This window comes from Cibotium barometz, chromosome 7, assembly GCF_041138505.1.
Source record: "Cibotium barometz isolate CiBa-2024 chromosome 7, ASM4113850v1, whole genome shotgun sequence".
NCBI classification, from domain to species: Eukaryota; Viridiplantae; Streptophyta; class Polypodiopsida; order Cyatheales; family Cibotiaceae; genus Cibotium; species Cibotium barometz.
This window is the reverse complement of record NC_141052.1, coordinates 30421166-30439267: the sequence shown is the minus strand read 5'-3', so window position 1 is coordinate 30439267 and position 18102 is coordinate 30421166. Positions and strand designations below refer to the sequence as shown.

At 48.3% G+C, this 18102-nt stretch overlaps 1 protein-coding gene across 5 annotated transcripts in view; it reads left to right on the top strand.

Annotated features, from left to right (window-relative positions):
- LOC147636880 (calcium-transporting ATPase 8, plasma membrane-type-like) overlaps positions 1-18102 on the top strand; it is a 339374-nt gene that overhangs the window by 94181 nt on the left and 227091 nt on the right. For all 5 annotated transcript variants that reach the window (XR_015266282.1, XR_015266281.1, XM_086800460.1 and 2 more), the window contains exons 8-9: positions 10406-10489; positions 10604-10681. Coding sequence is in view for 3 of the 5 variants with exons in the window: in XM_086800460.1 (XP_086656586.1) it covers positions 10406-10489; positions 10604-10681 (162 nt within the window). In the remaining 2 variants the exon portion in view is untranslated. The remainder of the gene's footprint in view (positions 1-10405; positions 10490-10603; positions 10682-18102) is intronic.

Here is an 18102-nt window from a genome sequence, read left to right as displayed (position 1 = left end):
AGTCAGTGAATCAAGGGACAAGCACTTGGTACACAATTTTGTGCAATCATCAGGATGAGTTCAAGGATGTATTGAGGTGAATTGACACATGAATATGTCATTAAAAATGGACTTGTCCTATGCTTCTTGGGGAATTTTGTGTGTGAGTTTCCTTGTTAGATTTGGCACCTACTCTCACAGCTAGAAGTTTCGTACTTTCCTGGCTATACCGCACACGCCACGACAACGTGCACCTGTAGGAAGTGGGGACCCACCATTGAGGAACTTCCCACCACTAGAAATGGGTGACTTACAGTCAAGCTACTCCAGGAGTGCACTGAGGTGTTGTCGGACACTAGGGCTAATCTAGAGAAGATCAAAGAGATTCAATGCCATCTTACTCTCCCTTAGTAGATCTTCCATGGAGAAGTGTGGAAGCTTGAAATTTGGATTGCGAGGAGGGAGAGGTACGTGGTTTGTCCAATACAGAGGGATGGTTATGGAGATTTTTAAAGGCTTGCAAGGACTAGTCTTTGACTGTGGTATCATTGGGCTCCTCCCCTAAATTGGCTGGCTCTTCTGACATAGCCCTCTTTTGTGCACGGGTGACCACTATGGCTGATGGTGGATCCACCTGAATGGTTGTTGTGGATGTTGGGGACACACCAAGGGTGGGGAAGAAAGGGCTGTGTGCAGCAGTAGAGCAAGCGAACGGTGAGTTCCTACGGAAACCAAGCGGGTGGCTGGAACTGTTTGGAATGTAAAGTTGGTTGAAGTGGATGCCTGTTGTTTGGGACAATCCCGGGTGTAATGATCCTTGGAGGGTGGTGTGCCTTCGGAAGGGGGCACCAGCTTTGGTACTGGCCATAATCCCCACATACTCTCCACATCTGTAACAATGGTAAGATTACGGGGTGGGGGAGGGCGAGTCGGATGGTTCATGGGAGATATGCCATAGTGGCTGGTGCAAGGAGTTTGGGAATGAGTGGTAGAAGGTAGGTCACGTGAGGAGTAGGTTGGCAAAGGAGGGGCGTGCAGCATGGAAGGTTGGCGGGCCGGTAAGAGAAGCAGCGGCATAATGGGTAGGGTTAGGAGTTGTTGAGGAGGGGTGTGGGGCTTGTTGCTGGTGAAATTGACGGAATCGCTTCAGATAATAACAATCTTTATCTTCATGTCTCCCCCTTTCACAAAAGGAGAAATACCTCCTCTTTGGGCTTTCCCAGATGCTGTGTCTTGGGGAGACTGGGATATGGCACACCACAGCCCCTTCTTGGCTTCTTGTTGGGTCTTCAGTTCTTCAATCTCCTTTAAAAGTTGGAGCAGATTTTGAGATTTTTGGCTCATTTTGAGTGCGTCTATCTCCCTTCAGCTGAGCCACCTGGTCGTCCAATAGTGTTTCCATTGGAGGTGTAGAGCCTACATCACACTCAAACATGAAGCATGCATTTTTCTAGTTGGGAGGCTAGCTCTTGGAACTCCAACATGTTTGGGCAAGTTGGCTATGGTGGACCATAGACTAGAGCTAAGTTAAAACACATGATTGGTAAGAAATAGTATAAGAGTTGTTTACACACAAGGAAGACAACAATATTGGGAAAAATGGATTGATTGATTACTTCATAGGCAAGTGCCCTTTTATAGATTCCATACAACTCAATACCACCTAGTGATTTCATCAAAACAAGTGGTTTAACACAAAACTAAGTGCTAGAGAAGCTTCACCCACAAGCTAAGTGATTTGGTCTCTTTCACATGTACATGGTCCATTTGGCCTCATCCTTCTAGGGATGTGTTTGGTGCATATTTCAACACCCCCCTTCAAACACATAATCATTACAATGGTATTGATGACCTTTTATGACTCACCACAACATATACTTACCTAACATCCATGCTAGATGAATTTCCTCTTAGTATGATTGCTTACCATGACCATACAAGTTTAGGATGACAATTTAAGCTTGAGGCTAGTTAGGAGTAGTTGGGCTAGAGGTTTAATGGCTGATTTACAAAGATTTACAACACTTATGTAAAGTTGGGCATTAATAGTTTGGGGCCCAAGACATGATCTAGAGGAGATGGTCACTTTACATTATGAGGGCCTCATGATGCCTCTTCTTGTTCTCCTTTGGTTCTCCATGCTCTTCTTCTTGATCTCCGTACTCTTCATGCATAATGTAGGCCTTTTGAGCCTTCTTTTGAAAGAAACAATCTTTCTCAATGTGTCCAGGTTTGTGACAAAAAATCACAAACGATTGAAGAGTTGTAGTTAGCCTTCCCTTTGTAGCCTTTGTTTGATGTGTAGAGAGGCACTTCATTTGATGAAGTGTTGGACAAGGTGTTCTCTTTTGCTTTGACCTTCAGCTTTCCTCCAAAAGAGAAACTTCAACATCAACAAGCTTTGTGATAGGCATGTTGGTCAAAGTTGTCACAATGTTGTCGAAATCGGGAGGCAATGACTTGAGTAGCACCACAATGGCAATGGCAATGGCAATGTCTTCATTCACCTTTAGTGAGATGCCTGCAAGTTGGACCATAAGACTTTGCATATAGTTAAGATGAGATGCAAGAGAAGTTACAGACTTCATATCAAGTTTAAAGAAATCAATGAGAAAACCCAATTTAGAGCTCCTAGATTGAGCTCCAAATAGGGTATCCAATTGATCCCATGAAGCCTTGGAAGATTCACACCCATCCACATGGTGAATGTATGTGTCATCCAACTCAAAAGTTATGATGGCTCTTGCTTTGTCATCTTTGGTCTCCCATGCCGGAATAGTAGCTTGGTCCCTTGGCTTCTTCTCCTTTCCACTTGTGATGCTCCATAGGCCTTTGTTCATGAGGATGAGCTTGATGCAAGTTTGCCAAGTGTGGAAGTTTTTCCCCTTGAAGCGGAAGGTAGTATCATGTGAGGCCATTAGGGTTGAGAGAGTTGAGCAACACACTTGAGAGCAAGTATTGAAGAGAGTTTGACTCAAACTTGAGTCACCTTGAAGATTGAAGCTCTTAGTGAATGAGAGATTTGAGCGAGAAGCTTGTGAAAGGCTTGGATTTGATTTCAAGAAACTTGTTGGGCCTTGCAAGAGAGGCCAAGACCAACATTGAGATGAAATGTAAGGCTTAGAGAGAACCCTTGATTAGCCAAACACAAGTAGTATTAGTGATTATTAGCTACTTATTAGTATTAGAGAAACTTTTGGCTATGGCTGTGAGAAGACACAGCTCTAATGAAGAGTTTCGTTCTCCTTACTGAGAACACTATTGGCCAAGCCCTCTTAGGGAAAGCAAGGTCACCTATAGGCACACTCACACTCCATCACTGGAGTAGGAGGAAGCTCGACTTGGCCTCTAGAGCTTTGGTGGTTAACCAAGTTTTGCTAGCCACGACGTGGTTTATCGCTTCGTGCTGGATTTTTCATAAGGGCTGCATTGGACAGCTTCGTCGCCTTATTCGGAATTTTATTTGGTCAGGGCTTGATGGAAATGCACACACCAGGGCTAGAGTTGCTTGGGAAACCATTATCAGGCCCAAGCAGGAAGGGGGATTGAATATCATTGACCCTGAGGTGCAATGTAAGGCTTTGCTATGTGAGCTGTTTGTAAGGGGCTTTGCTATGTGAGCTGGTTGTAAGGGGCTTTCTTCCAGGCTTTGAGCGCCGTGGAAGGATTTTCTCATGCAGCAGATCAGGAAGTGTGTCCGTGTTCGCGGAGGTGACTCGACTCTCAGCTCACGCTTTATTTTTTCGGATGCAGTTCACCGCTCCCCTTTATCCCCCCTAGCTAGGTCCCTCCTACGGGCCTGGGATTGCATGAGGAGTTTCTTGGTACACATTCCCCTGCGTTCAGCAGAGGAAGTTAACCGGCAGCCCATTCTGTGGAATGATTTGATCTTAGATGTGCATGGTAGGCCTCTCGGGGCAGCTATGCATATTCTTTGGGCTGGCTGGGAGACGCTTTGCCCCACAGTGTTGGCTTGGAAGAGGTTTCAGAGGCTCACCGAGGTACAGAGATTGAGAGGCTCTAGTCGGAGAATTGCACAGATTGACGCAGCCATTCCCAACCACCGGATTACTAGATCTTTTTTGGAAGACCGTCATCATTCTTGGTTTGGGGTTTTTTCTGGGACAAGGGTTCCTCTTCAGGTTATGGGTCTCCCCTTGCCTGGGGAGGATGATATACCGGTCTTCTTTTCTTTACAGGATGGATAGCAGTTGGAGAGATGTGACGTGCAGGACCTTATTGAGGGCCCCCAGATTCGTCCAGTCAGAGTTGTTGGCAGGATAGGGAAGCACGTTTTTGTTGACAACACCCCCCCCCCCCCCCCCCCGGGGATGATCACTGAGAGTGTTAGCCTTTGGTTGTATGGTGGCTGCCGTATTAGACATGTGCATTGGGACCCTGGTGAGTGGGTGTGGAAGGATGCTTGTAACCCCTTGAAAAGCATGCCTTTTTTCAGTTATACGGTGCAGAATGCCAGACATCTTATCTTGGGACACATTCAGAGTGTCCCTACTCTTAGACCCCATTGGGAATCTTACGGCATTTCGACTGACATTCAGAGGGTTTTTTGGCGGAGATTGTGGCATTCTTATAGGAAGCCACAGATTTCCTCCTTTATCTGGGTTTCTCTTCATGGTGGTCTTGCCACCAATCAAGGGAGGTGAGTTATTGGTGCTTGCCCAGCATGCCCTAGATGTGCAGGAGTTTCGGAGTCAGTTTACCATTGTTTATGGGAATGCAGGGAAGCACAGAGGGTTTGGTCTGCGATTGCTCACCTCTTTGGTAGGATTAAGAGGGATGCTATCATTTCTTTTGGTTCTATCGTTTGGTTGACACAGTCTGGGCCTTAGCTCAGATTCGAGGTGACTGACACGAGCTTGGTCATTATGGTTAGGCAAGGAGTTGCTCGGCAGTGTTGTCTTCAGGATTTGCCACTTTCACACTTTGTCCCTCCGGCACAGAGGTTAGACAATTCTTGGGAGATTATTGCTAGTATCTCAGCTTGGAATATCTGGAATGCTAGATGCACCGAGGCTATTGAGGGTACTCCCGTGTTTGTTTCTCAGTGTCTTTGCAGGATTTGGAGTGATATTATTCACACCATCATGGCTACCTGGGCCAGAATCCAGGGATCTTCGAGGGCTGTGGAGAGGAAGCACGGCCAGTTTATGAGAGAGTGGGACATTGGTATCTTTTTCACATCCTCTCATTCGGGACCCTATTGGCAGCACAGGGCTCCTGATTGGTTGAGATCTCCACCTTTCTTGGTGTGAAATCTCCATTTTGTAAAATTTTTTCATACTTAATAGAAGTCTCCTTTTTGAAAAAAAAAAAACAAGTGGTTTAACACAAAACTGAGTGCTAGAGAAGCTTCACCCACAAGCTAAGTGATTTGGTCCCTTTCACATGTACATGGTTCATTTGGCCTCATCCTTCTAGGGATGTGTTTGGTGCAGATTTCAACACAACAAGGTGGTTAGTGCCGTCCGAGTCTCCTGAATCTTTTGCTAGGTGTGGTCCTGGGCAAAGCTTGCATCACCCAGGTCATAGATGGCATCATGATGCTCCTCAGTGGTTGAAATCACCTTACATATTGGGGTGATTCTATTCTTTTCCGGCTTATAGCTGTTAATGTTGTATGTTTTTCTTATACTTAATAAAAGTCTCTTTCTGAAAACAAAAAAAAAAAGCTTGCATCACCCATTGATGCACCATGAACTCACTGTGGTAAGTCAGTAGGGGGCCACGAGCACCGTGCTCCGCATGATGAGTTCTGACACACTCTTCCTTGGTAGGAGTTGCAGACTCTCTAGCTCCTGGAGAAGGTGTTCCTAATAGTTACCAAGTTGGAAGGTGCGAAGGACAATGTTCCTCAGGGTGCCCAGTCCACAAAGTGGTCGGTTGGGAATTGACTGAACCATTTGTCTATAGAGCCTTCACGAGTGGATGGAAAAGGAACCAAGAAGGGATCCTCCCACTTAAGACCTCAGCTCTTGCACATAGAAATGAACCGTTGGATGTGGTCATCTAGATCTTCAGCAGGTGGATCTTTTTAAGCTGGGAAGCCCAACACTGTGGAAAGGGGTTCTAGGCATACAAAAATCACAGCTATAAGCACGAAATTTCAAGCTTCCCACCTTAAATGTCTTTTTCATACTTAATAGAAGTCTCTTTCTGAAAAAAAGAAAAAAAGAAAAAAAAAGAAAGGGGTTCCAGGCCAGGAGGGTTGGTTGGGCCTGTGCATTGGTACCAAAGGTGAAATAACCAAGGTTGGATGCCACAGGGAAGGATGGAAGGGGGTCCCTAGCAGGTACATAATTGAACCTTTTCTAGCAATAGCAATGTATTGAGAGGGGAATCTTCGCTGGGCTGACCGGGCTAGCACGGGAGTGTGTATTGGGCATGTAGAGGACAGAAAGAGAAGAGGTGAGCTAAGAGGACTCCAAGTTTCGAGTGTCCCAATGGGTGTGCCAAAATTTTTTTTAAAAAGAAAGGAGACTTCTATTAAGTATAAAAAGTTTTACAAAATGGAAATTTCACACCAAGCAAGGTGGAGATCTCAACCAATCAGGAGCCTTGTGCTACCAATAACGTCCCGAATGAGAGGATGTGAAAAAGATACCAATGTCCCACTCTCTGATAAACTGGCCGCACTTCCTCTCCGCGTGTGCGAGCTGTGCTTCCTCTTCTCTCAACACACACCGGCTCCATAGGCCCGGCCTTGCTTCTCTCTATCTAGATGTAGAGATTTCACATGAGGTTAGAGAGATTTGGAGGTCAGGTGATTATCCTGACCCTTCGCAAAGAATGTGAGATACTTGCAACAAACACTTCTTCTCAGCACATGAGCCCATAGTAGAGAATGTGTGAGATACTTGCAAGACTTACATGGAGAATTCAGACTGAGCCAGATACGGTGAGGAGTATTGCATCAGATTTTTATTGGATATTAGTTTTTGTAGAGGCCCCCTCTCCGTAGAGAGATGTTGCATGGTAGAAAGTTGGGAGTGCATGTCCAGAGTTATCACACATGATATGTGTTTCTCATTGGATGCCCCCTTCTTGAAGGATGAGTTAAGAAATACATTGCAGGCTCTTTCAAAAGGAAAATACCCAGGGGATGATGGTCTCTTCCCATCCTTCTTTATGCAGTTTTGGGACCACATTGGGGATGAGATCACTGTTGCACTGTTGCTTTATAGGAGATGTGGTGTACCCTGCTTTCTCACTTATCCACCTTATCCCAAAAGATGGGGATAAGACCAACATCAAGCAATGGAGGCCCATCACTTTACTCGGATCTGCATATAAAATCTTAGCTAAGGCATTGAGGATGATGTTACAAAACTGGTTCTTCAAAGGATTATTCATGACACACAGAATGAGTTCCTTCGAGGAAGGAGTATATTTGATAAGATCTCATTTTGGAAAGCTATAGAGTAGGCTAAATCTAACCAACAACCCCTTGCCATCCTGATGCTTGATTTTTAAAAAGCATATGATAGAGTGGATTAGGACTTCTTGGAAGGTGTGATGCTTGTGTGGGACATGGTGAGTGCTTTCAAATTTCCCGCTGAGTGCAGAAGGGATGCCTTCTAGCTCCCTTACTGAGTATTGGAGGCTATGAACATGTTTATTCGGGCTACCCCTGGAGTTTCTGGCCTTGGATTTCCTCTACGTATAGAGGAAGAGGTATTGGGCTCAGAGCTAGCAAATGATACCGCGATGTTTTTGGAGGTCTGGGATGCATGTCTATGTGCCTTCTGGACAGCCTCGGAGATGTTCTGTTTGGCAAGAGGAGCCACCATTAATTGGCACAAGTCCGTGGTATTTTGGACCAGTGATTCTCCACAAGAAAATTGGGGTTTGGATGTGGGGTTTACTTGGATTGAGAGAGGATGCACTGTTAGATACCTTGGCTACTAGGTTGGCATTGACATCTCCCCAGCACAACAGTTTGTGCCTGTGCTCATGAGCATTAAGACCAAACTTCAGCATTGGAGAAGCTGAAAGCTTGATTTGGCATCTACAGCCTTGGTGGTTAACGAAGTGGTTCTGGTCACTTCTTGGTTTATCACTTCTTGTTGGGTTCTTCTAGGGGATTCATTGGCTAGATATGTTGCCTCATTCACAATTTTCTTTGGTCATGAAGGGAACCCCGAGTACACACCAAGGCTAGAGTTGCTTGGGGAACCATTATCCTACCCAAGCAAGAGGGGAGATTGAACATCATAGACCTAGAGGTGCATTGTAAGGCATTGCTTTGTAAGATGATTGTTAGAGGACTTCTTCCCGGCATTGAGCCATGGAAGAACTTTCTCATGCATCAAGTTACGGAGGTGTACTCCAGTCAGGGGATCTGATTGGATATACAGCCTACGCTTTATCTTTTAGTGTCACCCCCCATCCTCTCCTTTGGTTAGGTCCCGTCTCTAGGCTTCGGATTGGATGAGGTGGTTCTCATACCTCCCCACAGTCAGCTGAGATAGCCCATTGTGTGGAATGGCTTGATCTTGGATGAGTACAGTACCCACAATGTTGGATTGGAATAGGCTTAAGAGCCTCACAGAGGATCAAAGAGGGGTGCGTGGTTTGGAGTTTTCTCAAGGATAGGTGTACCTCTACAGGTTATGGGACTCCCCATGTCAGTAGGATGGACTACTGGTCTTTTCCTCTGTAGGATGGATGGTATTTGGAGGGATGTGATGTGCAGGATATCATTGCTATATGGGAGTGCAGGAAACAGAGGATTTGGACTGCAATAGCACATCCCCTTGGAAGAATGAGGAGGGATGCTTACATTTCTTTTGGTGCTATCATTTGGTTAACACAATTGTGTGCACAGCTTAGGTATGAGGGAAAAGACAGGGATCTGGTCATTATGGTCAGTCTCACAGAGTTGCTCAGTGGTGCCGTCTTCAGGACCCGCCAGAGTCAGGGTATGTCCCACTTGCACAATGCACGGGAGATAATTGCTAGCATTGTAGCTTGACAAATTTGGAAGGCTAGATGCATTGGGGCCATTGAGGGCACTTTGGTGTATGATACATAGTGTATTTCAGGATTTGGAGTGATATCATCCACACCCTCGTGACCACTTGTGCTAGAATCCAGGAACCTTTGAGGGCTGGTTACCAGAATCCCATGTATAAGTTATCTTTTCTTGTATAATTTTAAGAGATGGAATGCATGAGATACATTAGGATGCAGAATTTTAGTCTATCATGGCTCATTTTTGTGTCATCCTCAATTTGTGTTCCATCATGTTGGTGAAGCTACTGCCACCAACATTGTAAACCTGTATTTTGCAAGGGCAACATAAAGACTTGAAAGTACACATGTTTTCTTTTTCCCGATTAGCCATAGGCCGCGTTTTTCACTGCCCGTAGGCGCTGTAGGCGATGTCGCCGAGGAAGCACCTTGTGGGGTTTGAACCCAGGACCTCCTAGTCCTAGGCAAACACCTTAACCACTTGTGCTATCACCTCATTGGCTGCAAGTACACATGTTAGGCCTTTCGTGTATGACATAAACATAAATAATTAGTTAATTAACCCCAAACCATGGTTTACTTAATTACTAATGGTTAACCACATTGCATTTATCATGAGCAAAGTTTTACCTTAAAAAGGTGAAGAACACCATTGTGTCACTAAACAGTAAATGTCAAGCTACTTGATTTGTAACAATTTGAAGCTTTATGAGTAGACCCTCATGAAGTCAAGATTGTACTTTGGTTTTTGCTAAGTTTGGGAAATGACCTGAACTATATAGATCAAGATTTGACCTAGTTTTGTGACCACCATCCAACTTTAGAGATCAACTTTCCAGTCTTATCTACCTTGCAACTTTCTAGTTTTATCTACCTTGCTAAGTGCCTTTATATATAGAAGTGCTGAATATCTCAAAGTTAATGTCTGCTAAACCTATTTTAATTTGTAGAGGTATTTCCCAGCATGGTTTGTTACAGGATGTCCCTCACTCACATTATACACTCCCCAAACAGAGGATTGACACCTGTTGGGAGATTGTTGCCAGTATTACAGCATGGCAGATCTGGAGAGCTAGATGCACAGAGGCAATTGAGGGTGTCCAGATTTGTGGGTCTCAGTGCATAAGTACTATATGGGGTGATATCATCCATACTATCATGGCTACATGGGCTCATTTTCAGGGGTCCTCTCGGTCCGTGCAGGCAAAGCGCATTGTATGTATGCGGGAGTGGGACCATAGCATTTTCTTTTCCTCTAGTCCCATAGATCTTTCATGGCACCATGATGCTCCTCAGTGGTTGAGATCACCTTACATATTGGGGTGATTCTATTCCGGCTTCTAGCCGTGATTGTTGTATGCTTTTCTCATACTTAATAGAAGTCTCTTCCTTGAAAAATAAAAAATAAACAATGTTTGCTAAACCTTATTTACAGATTACAAGAGGAGGAAAAAGACTAAAAATGGTCATATTTGAGCTTGTTGTGGGTGATATTGTCCATCTTGGAATTGGTGATCAGGTAGTATTTTCTCTATTTTTGAAGATTTTGTTATCTTTTTTCTTTTTTAAATTACATCAGCATTTTAACATATATTGCAGTGTGTAAGTTTTCTAGGATGCATTTTTGTTCTAGATTCCTGGTGATGGCCTGCTGATTGGAGACAATAACTTAATTGTTGATGAATCTAGTATGACTGGCGAGAGCGAACCAGTGAGTTTTATACACTCTTGCTTTTTTCTCAAATACACTCTCAAATAAGAATGTGTATGCATATTTTATACAGATACATGTATGATTCACTCACATACCTGCACACACCATCTTAACAAGAAACGATCGTTTCCTAGCCAAAATGCAGAAACGCTGTTTCTCTATAGTCGATGTTTCCGTTTCTGTTTGTTGCAATTTTTTTCTTCTAGATTTTGATTTTTCCCATATTTTTTCCCCCAAAAAAGGAGGCTTCTATTGAGTATGAATAGACCATACAAAATCACGGCTGGAAGCAAGAACAAAACAAGACCTCATCCCAAAATGTAACGTGATCTCAATCAATATGTGGCAGAAAGGTGCCAAGAGAGTCCTATGGGGGTCATTGAGAAAAAGATCCCTTGATCCCACTCCCTCATGAAAATAGTGCGCTTGGCATGCGCATCCAAATCCCTGTATATGAGCCCATATGGCCATAAGAGCGAATAATATCTCCCCATATAGTACAAATGCACTTAGTGTCGTATATCTGAGTGGCCTCAATAGCCTCTGTTGTGCATCTCGCCTTCCAAGCTGTTATACTAGCAATGAGCTTCCAAGTAGTATCAATCCTCTCCAGAGGTGGTCGAAACTCTGTAAGTACGAGGAATATCTTGTAGCGTGCAATGTTGGGCCACACCTTTGCATGTCATTATGGCGGTGTCCAGATCCTCGCCCTCACCGTCAAAAAATATTTGTGGACCAGACTGAGTGAGCCAAGCAATAGCGCCCCAAGTAACATAAATGATCTCTCTCCTCAATCTGTACATATGCTGAGCTATAGAGCCCCAAATCCTTTGAGCAGCTCTACACCCCCATATGCAATGCTGCACTATCTCAAAAGCTATTGGGCATCTGGGGCAAGTGGGTCTACTCCAAAAATAGCCCTCCATGCCCTCCATTGATTAATGGGGAGGCTAGCATGTAAGAATAACCAAAGAAGTGGGAGATCTGGCTCCTCCTGTGTGAGTGCCAAAGTCTGTGTCAAAATCTCTTTTGAATCAATGGGGTGATGTCATAGTTCTCCCAGTGTACCCTTAGCCTTGAGTGTAGGAGTCCTTTGAACTTGTTGTAGGAGCCTGGCATTAGGAGAATGTTCCTGAAAAAAGGCTTACTCTTCATTGGTTGCGTTGATCTAGCAAGGCTAACACCTGTAACGGCACTCTTGTTGTTATGTACCTAACACTAATCCTTGGCATTAGGGCCTAATTTTGTTAGGTTTGGTGAGCCATGGGATTAGGGTAGGGCCATATGCAGGTTATAGGTGGCTAGGGTTCATTAATGGGTTATTGTGATTCATTCAGTCATAGAGTTGGCTAACAGTCTGTGCCTACACCAAACTCTTGCCATAGACATGGTGGTTCACAGGCGGTCTTGCCGAAGGTCCCTTAGGACAAGCTCTGGTGGTATGGGATGCTAGGTTTGATTGGCTTGGCTTGTGAGGAGTGGAATCCTAGCCCCTTACTCCTGGCTCGGGGGTAATTCTTGATGAAATCTATGGTTGGGAGGTGAGTTTTCTTGCACTCTTCTATATGTACTAGCTTTGTGTATGAGGTGGTCCTATGGGGGCTTTATAGTTGGTATCAGAGCTCGTAGGCCACCAGTTCCACTTTCAATGCACTCACCTCCTCCTTGAGTGCTGTGTTCTCTTGTTCAAGGTCCTTGACCCGTGTTTCGAGGGCCATGATGTGCCGGTATAGTTTGTCCTCCACCTCATTGAGGTTGGAATTGGATGTCTTCTTTTTCTCCTTGATTAGTGCCTTCAGTGCCGTCTCGAGGGCCTCGAGCTTCTCTTGGAGACTCGGGGCCATTCCTCGAGATTACTGTGGAGCTCTTCCCACAGGCAGGGAGAAATGAAATGATATATTAACGTCCTCGAAAGGCCAAAATGACCTATGAGACCAAAAAGGCTACAACAATTGGTGGATTTGATACAATGTTTGTGTAAGAAAAGCTAAAACAACTAAACAACCAACTTTTTTTTTTCCTGAGAAAAGATTCTTTCATTAGTCATATCAAAAACCGCCCGTAGGGCTACAAAAGACCCTCTCCTGCTCATAAGAAAACAGAGCAGAGATCCAAGCAAGGCAGCTAGGGAGACTCTCCCTAGGTGCAGAAAAGTACAAATATCAGTACAAAGAACTGAGGGGCTATATCATATAATAGGAGGGGAAAAAAGCCAAACAAGTGGCCTGTAGTGCTAGCGGGGGGAACCCGCATGTAGGGTATAGAAGGGGCCGATGCGCCAAGTGGTGTGAAAGGCCTGGCGCCGCAAGATCGCCTCATCCGAGTCGCCCCGGATGCGGTCATACTGTCCTCGCAAGGTGTGGATCAGCTCGTGCCAAATCCCTTGAACAGTCTCTGCTGGTGCCTCCATTCTCCCCTCAAAGGCTTTGAAACACCGGGCTCTCCAGGTGAACCCGATGGTGAGGCTGCTGAGGAGCTCCCATCGTCGATCCCTCTCTGTGTCCAGCCGCCGGCGGATGAGAAATCCGGTGAAGGAACAAGGCGAGGCTAGCCCCTAATGAATCTGATGGCCTGGCTGTCGTGCTCCATCTCATAGCCCATAGCAGGCCCTGACGAAGTCGACCAAGCAGCGGCACCCCACGTATACATGCCCTCTGGAGAGAGGGGGGCCAGAATGCGCAGCATCCGCAGCTAAATCTGCTGCGCCTGAGGACAGTCCCATAGGCAATGTCTCTATGTCTCTCCCGCTCAGACAGAGCAACCTCGTGTATACATACATATCCAGGGTCGCGTGCTAAGTCTGCCACTATGCGGACGACCAAATGACGAATCCCTAAGGCATCCACACTCCCGGGATCCAAGAAAAAATGAGCCAACTCCCATAGTTGGCCTATCACATCTGTCACCTTCAGATCGCTCACATGATGAGAAAACTCAACTGCCTAAGTCTTCAAAGTGCTAAGAGCGAGCTCCAGAGTCCACTCCCGGTCGCATGGGCCACATAGAGGGAACGAGAAGGCCACCGTTGAATCAAGTGCCTCCTCCCCGCGGGCCGGAGGAATCACTACATGAACTCTGATGGGTGCTGGCTCATGGGGGTCCCAATAGCGCATAAAAAAGGCAGGCGTCAATCCGTCCTCCCCAGGGCAAGTATGGCGCAGAAGGACCCTCAAGGCCTCACCAAGCTCAACCACTGAAAGAGGCTCACCCAGAACTGTGCGCATACGATCTGTGACCCTCCTCTGCACATGGGCCCACACAGTCTGTCTGCAAGCATCCCGAGCCTTGGTGGCTGGCTCCGCTGAAAGCAGGTCTCTATAGAACTCAGTGGTAGTGGCTCTGATCTCCTCGGGCTCAGTGGCTACCGATCCGTCCTGCCTCCTGAGCTGGCGGACTCCTACTCGAGCATGGCGGGGTCCAGTAATCTCAAAAAACTCCCCAGTCACTCTATCACCAAGTTTCGTCCACTGAGAGGTGTGGCGACGATAGTAGAACTCATGTCTCTTCTCCTTTGCCTCTCTAACCTCCTGGCGTGCTTGGCTCAACTGGGACGCCACCCACTCACATGTAGGCTGCTACTCCTGAAGGCGCTGAAGCGAAGCAAGGCTACGTCTCAACCGACGCTTCTGCTTGCAAGTCTCTCCCAGCCGTGTCAAGGCTGCAGCATGCAAAAAAGAGTTGAGCTCGATGAGTCCCTGGGCACACTGGCCTGCTGCATCCTGGTCAGAGCTCTGGCTATCATGCCATATCCTCTCAATGTCCTCAGCGAGACAAGGATCTGTGAGTACCCTCTCTGGGATCCTCAACTGCAAGCTGGTCTCCCGTGTCCTCTCCTCAAGTGTCAAAATAACTGGCGCATGGTCTGAAAAAGAGGTGCCAGCGAGAATGCCAACGGAGCTCCCACACTCCCCTAACCTGTCGCCCTTATAGAAGCGATCAATCCGTGATAGATTAGTCCCTCCCTGCCGGCGATCCGACCGAGAGAAACTAAGACTGTCCTGAGAGCGGGAGAAAGCCTCATGCTGCCATGCATCAGTGATCCTCAGTGTCATGCAAAATCGCTCCCAAGCTGCAAGCTCCGTGCCGTGCACTGTAACATGACTGCCTCCCACCCTATCAGCCGGGTCCTCATGCGTGTTGAAGTCTCCCCCGACACACCAATGTGCGGCCACTGGCAATGCATCCGTAACCTGGGTCGAGAACTCTGCTCTGGCACTAGCATGGTTGGGCGCATAGACATTGAGCACACCAAAGAGCTCATCATGCATCCTCAGAATGACATACTATGCTCTACCAGGCAGAATGATCCCGCGATCCACAATGGCCTGCCGCCATACATCCGCAATGACCATACATACTCCTCCCTGCCCACCCAAGGGTCCAAACCCTGCAGAGCAAAATGTGTCCCATCTACCAGGCATCACCGAACCGTATCTCCGGATCCTGCTCTCACCCAAATGGTGCTCCTGCATCATCAGAATATCAATACTGCCCCCAACCAGGCATCTCTGAAGCTCTTGCCTCAACCAACCACGATAACGTATATAGTGTGCGCCGCCAAGGCCCTGAACATTCCATGAGATGATCCTCATGGATGACCTGCTGAGGTGGAGGCTGTCTCAGCCGTACGGCGGGCCTTTGCAAGCGGCTTGGATGGAGAATAGTCCCCATCCGAGCGGCTACGAATCTGCCCACCCGGTGTGTTGCAAGAATCTCGGATCAGGCGCCAGTGGCTGTGTCCCATGGCGACTGCCTTCGCTCAGACAGAGCAACCTTGTGTATGCATACATATCCAGGGTCGTGTGCTAAGTCTGCCAGTATGCGAACCACCAAATGTCGAATCTCGGAGGCATCCACACTCCCGGTATCAAAGAAAAAATGAGCCAACTCCCATAGTCGGCCTATCACGTCTGTCACCTCCAGATCGCTCACATGGTGAGAAAACTCAACTGCCTGAGTCTTCAAAATGCTAAGAGCGAGATCCAGAGTCCACTCCCGGTCGCTAGGGCCACAGAGAGGGAATGAGAAGGCCACTGCTGAATCAAGTGCCTCCTCCCCTCGGGCCGGAGGTATCACTACATGAACTCTGATGGGTGCTGGCTCATGGGGGCCCTCCGCTCCAAAAAGCCGTGTGAAGGAGTAATCAAAAGCCTCCGAGCGCTGTCTAGTGTCGAGACGACTCAGCCGATTGCGGATAGAGGATATCCATGAAGCCCGAATCGGCATGGTAAGTCTCCTCTGCGGTGCTCGACCAAGGTCGGTGCTCAGTGTCCGCCGGACTGCAGGTGAGCGCTAGGGAACTGCCAGGGCCTCCCGCGGAGCTGAGGCGAGCGGGCGGGGAGGAGGGGGTGGAGAAGGAGCCGCTGTTAAAACCGGAGTGTGAACGGGAGGAGGTTAAGGTGGAAGCGAGGCGGGAGGGGGGGACGGGGGAGGGGGAGGGGGGGTGGGGGTGGGGGTGGGGGTGGGGGCGAAGGAGGGGATGCTCGCATCTTTTGGTCTTCAGTCGGCGCTGGGTCTCCCCTTGGAGGGGAGCAAAGCTGTTCCTCACAGGAACCCAGTGATGCTGAGACTGTGGCTGCTGCTGCATCGGTCTCTGGGCGTGCTGCTGTGGCTGTCTCCCTCGATGGCGCCCCTGTCCAGGCTACCACTCCGAGGTCTCTGTGGGCTGAGCAGGTGTCCCGGAGGCTGTCTGCCGAGCCGCATCTGTGGGTAGGCCATCGGGGGCCTGTTGTTGCTGCGGTGAAGGTCGGGGTCTCCTGCAAGGGCAAGCCTTGGCCATGTGGCCGACCTGCCTGCAGATAAAACACTGGTTCGGGAGCCCCGAAAACTCCACTCTCTGATCAATCCATCCCCCCCCTATCCTAGGTAGCTGAATGACCTTCGGAAGGGAGAAGATGTCAGGAACCAGAACCCTGACCGAAGGTAGCCCAGCTGCTTTAGCCACCACTGGAGCTGCTGTGGGGCCAGTCTCAAGCACCGAGCCCACCAATGCTCCTAGCCTAGAAAGGAGCGGAAGGTACTCACGGCGGAGTCCAGGGAAGCAAACTATAACATGGAATAGGCGCTCTCCCTGCTCGGCCGCTGCTGGGTCAAAGCCATGGTGCCAAGGTCCGAAGAATTCCTGAGCGCCCCTGATGTCAAGAGGACTCATGGCTAGGACCTGGGCCACGCTCTGGGCTGTCTCGAACTCAATGTGGTAGTGTCCACGGCCCAGTAGCTGAACGTCCAGGATCTTACCCACATCTGCAAGAAGGCGGGCCTGGAGAAGATCCCGGATCTCCCCTCTGCTAGGGCTAGTGCCAACTATACGGCAAATGGTGAAACGTGCCTGGAGGCGTTCCACCTCTGTGGCGAGGCTCGCTTCCTCTTCTGGCGAAAAAGAAAGCCTGATGGGGTATCCTCAGGGGCGGGCGAGGGGGCTGCGGAAGAGTCCCTCTGAGGTGGGGTGGGAGGAGCCTCCATCAGAGTCTGAAGCTATGTCGAAGGTGGAGCGAATGCGGAGAGTCCTGCAAGAACCGAGCTGCACACAAAGGGCCGAGAGGGAAAGCGGAAGGCAAAAAACCCCCAATGGATGGAAAAAAAGCAGAAAGAAGGGCAGGGGGGGTAAGGCGGCTGCGAAGAAAAAACCAGGGGGGGCGGAAGCAACGCGAAAGGGGGGTGGGGGGGACGAGAGGGCGGAGGCTGGCGAGGGGGGCGGGGCGCTGAAGGAGGGAGGGGGGTGCGAAGGAGAGGAGTAGGGGGCGGCGGGCGCTACAGCGGTGGGGCGGGGGCGCAAGAAAATGAGGCGGGGGGGGGGGGGGGGGGGGGGACAGATGCAAGGGCGGGAAGGGGGGAAGGTGTGCAGGCAGCAACGCGAGAGGGGGGGGGGAGCGGAAGCTTCAGCGAGCGAAAATCTGAACCTCCTGTTAACTAAACAACTAACTGAAACTGAAACAATAACTATGAGGAAAAGTAAGGTACTACGAGCTCCTAATGGATAACATCTCGGGAGGAAAACTCCAGCAACAAAGGTAAGCATCATATACATCACTATCCAAAGATGTCTCTTATCGGTCGATGGCAGATATCCTCAATGTCCTCCATGGTGAGTACTCTAACTGGCATGTCGTGCTAGTATACGCATAGTGAAGGTTTGCTGTCCTGGAAGCGTCGGTCATCCTTGATCCTTTGTTATGGGCCGGCGCTCTGTTGAAGGTAGCATGCTGTGGTGTCCTGTCGATGCATGCACTGTTTGTGCTGTGTGTGCATGCTGGGCAGCCAGGTTACATGGGCAGCAGTAGTGCGCAGTGCGCAGTGCTGGCCATACAGGCTGTGGTGATGCTCTTCGAGTGATGCTGGCTGTGCGTGGGCTGTCCACAGCAGGTGTAACAGGACAGCAGGTCAGCAGGCTGAGTGTCACCAAGGTGACACAAAGTCGA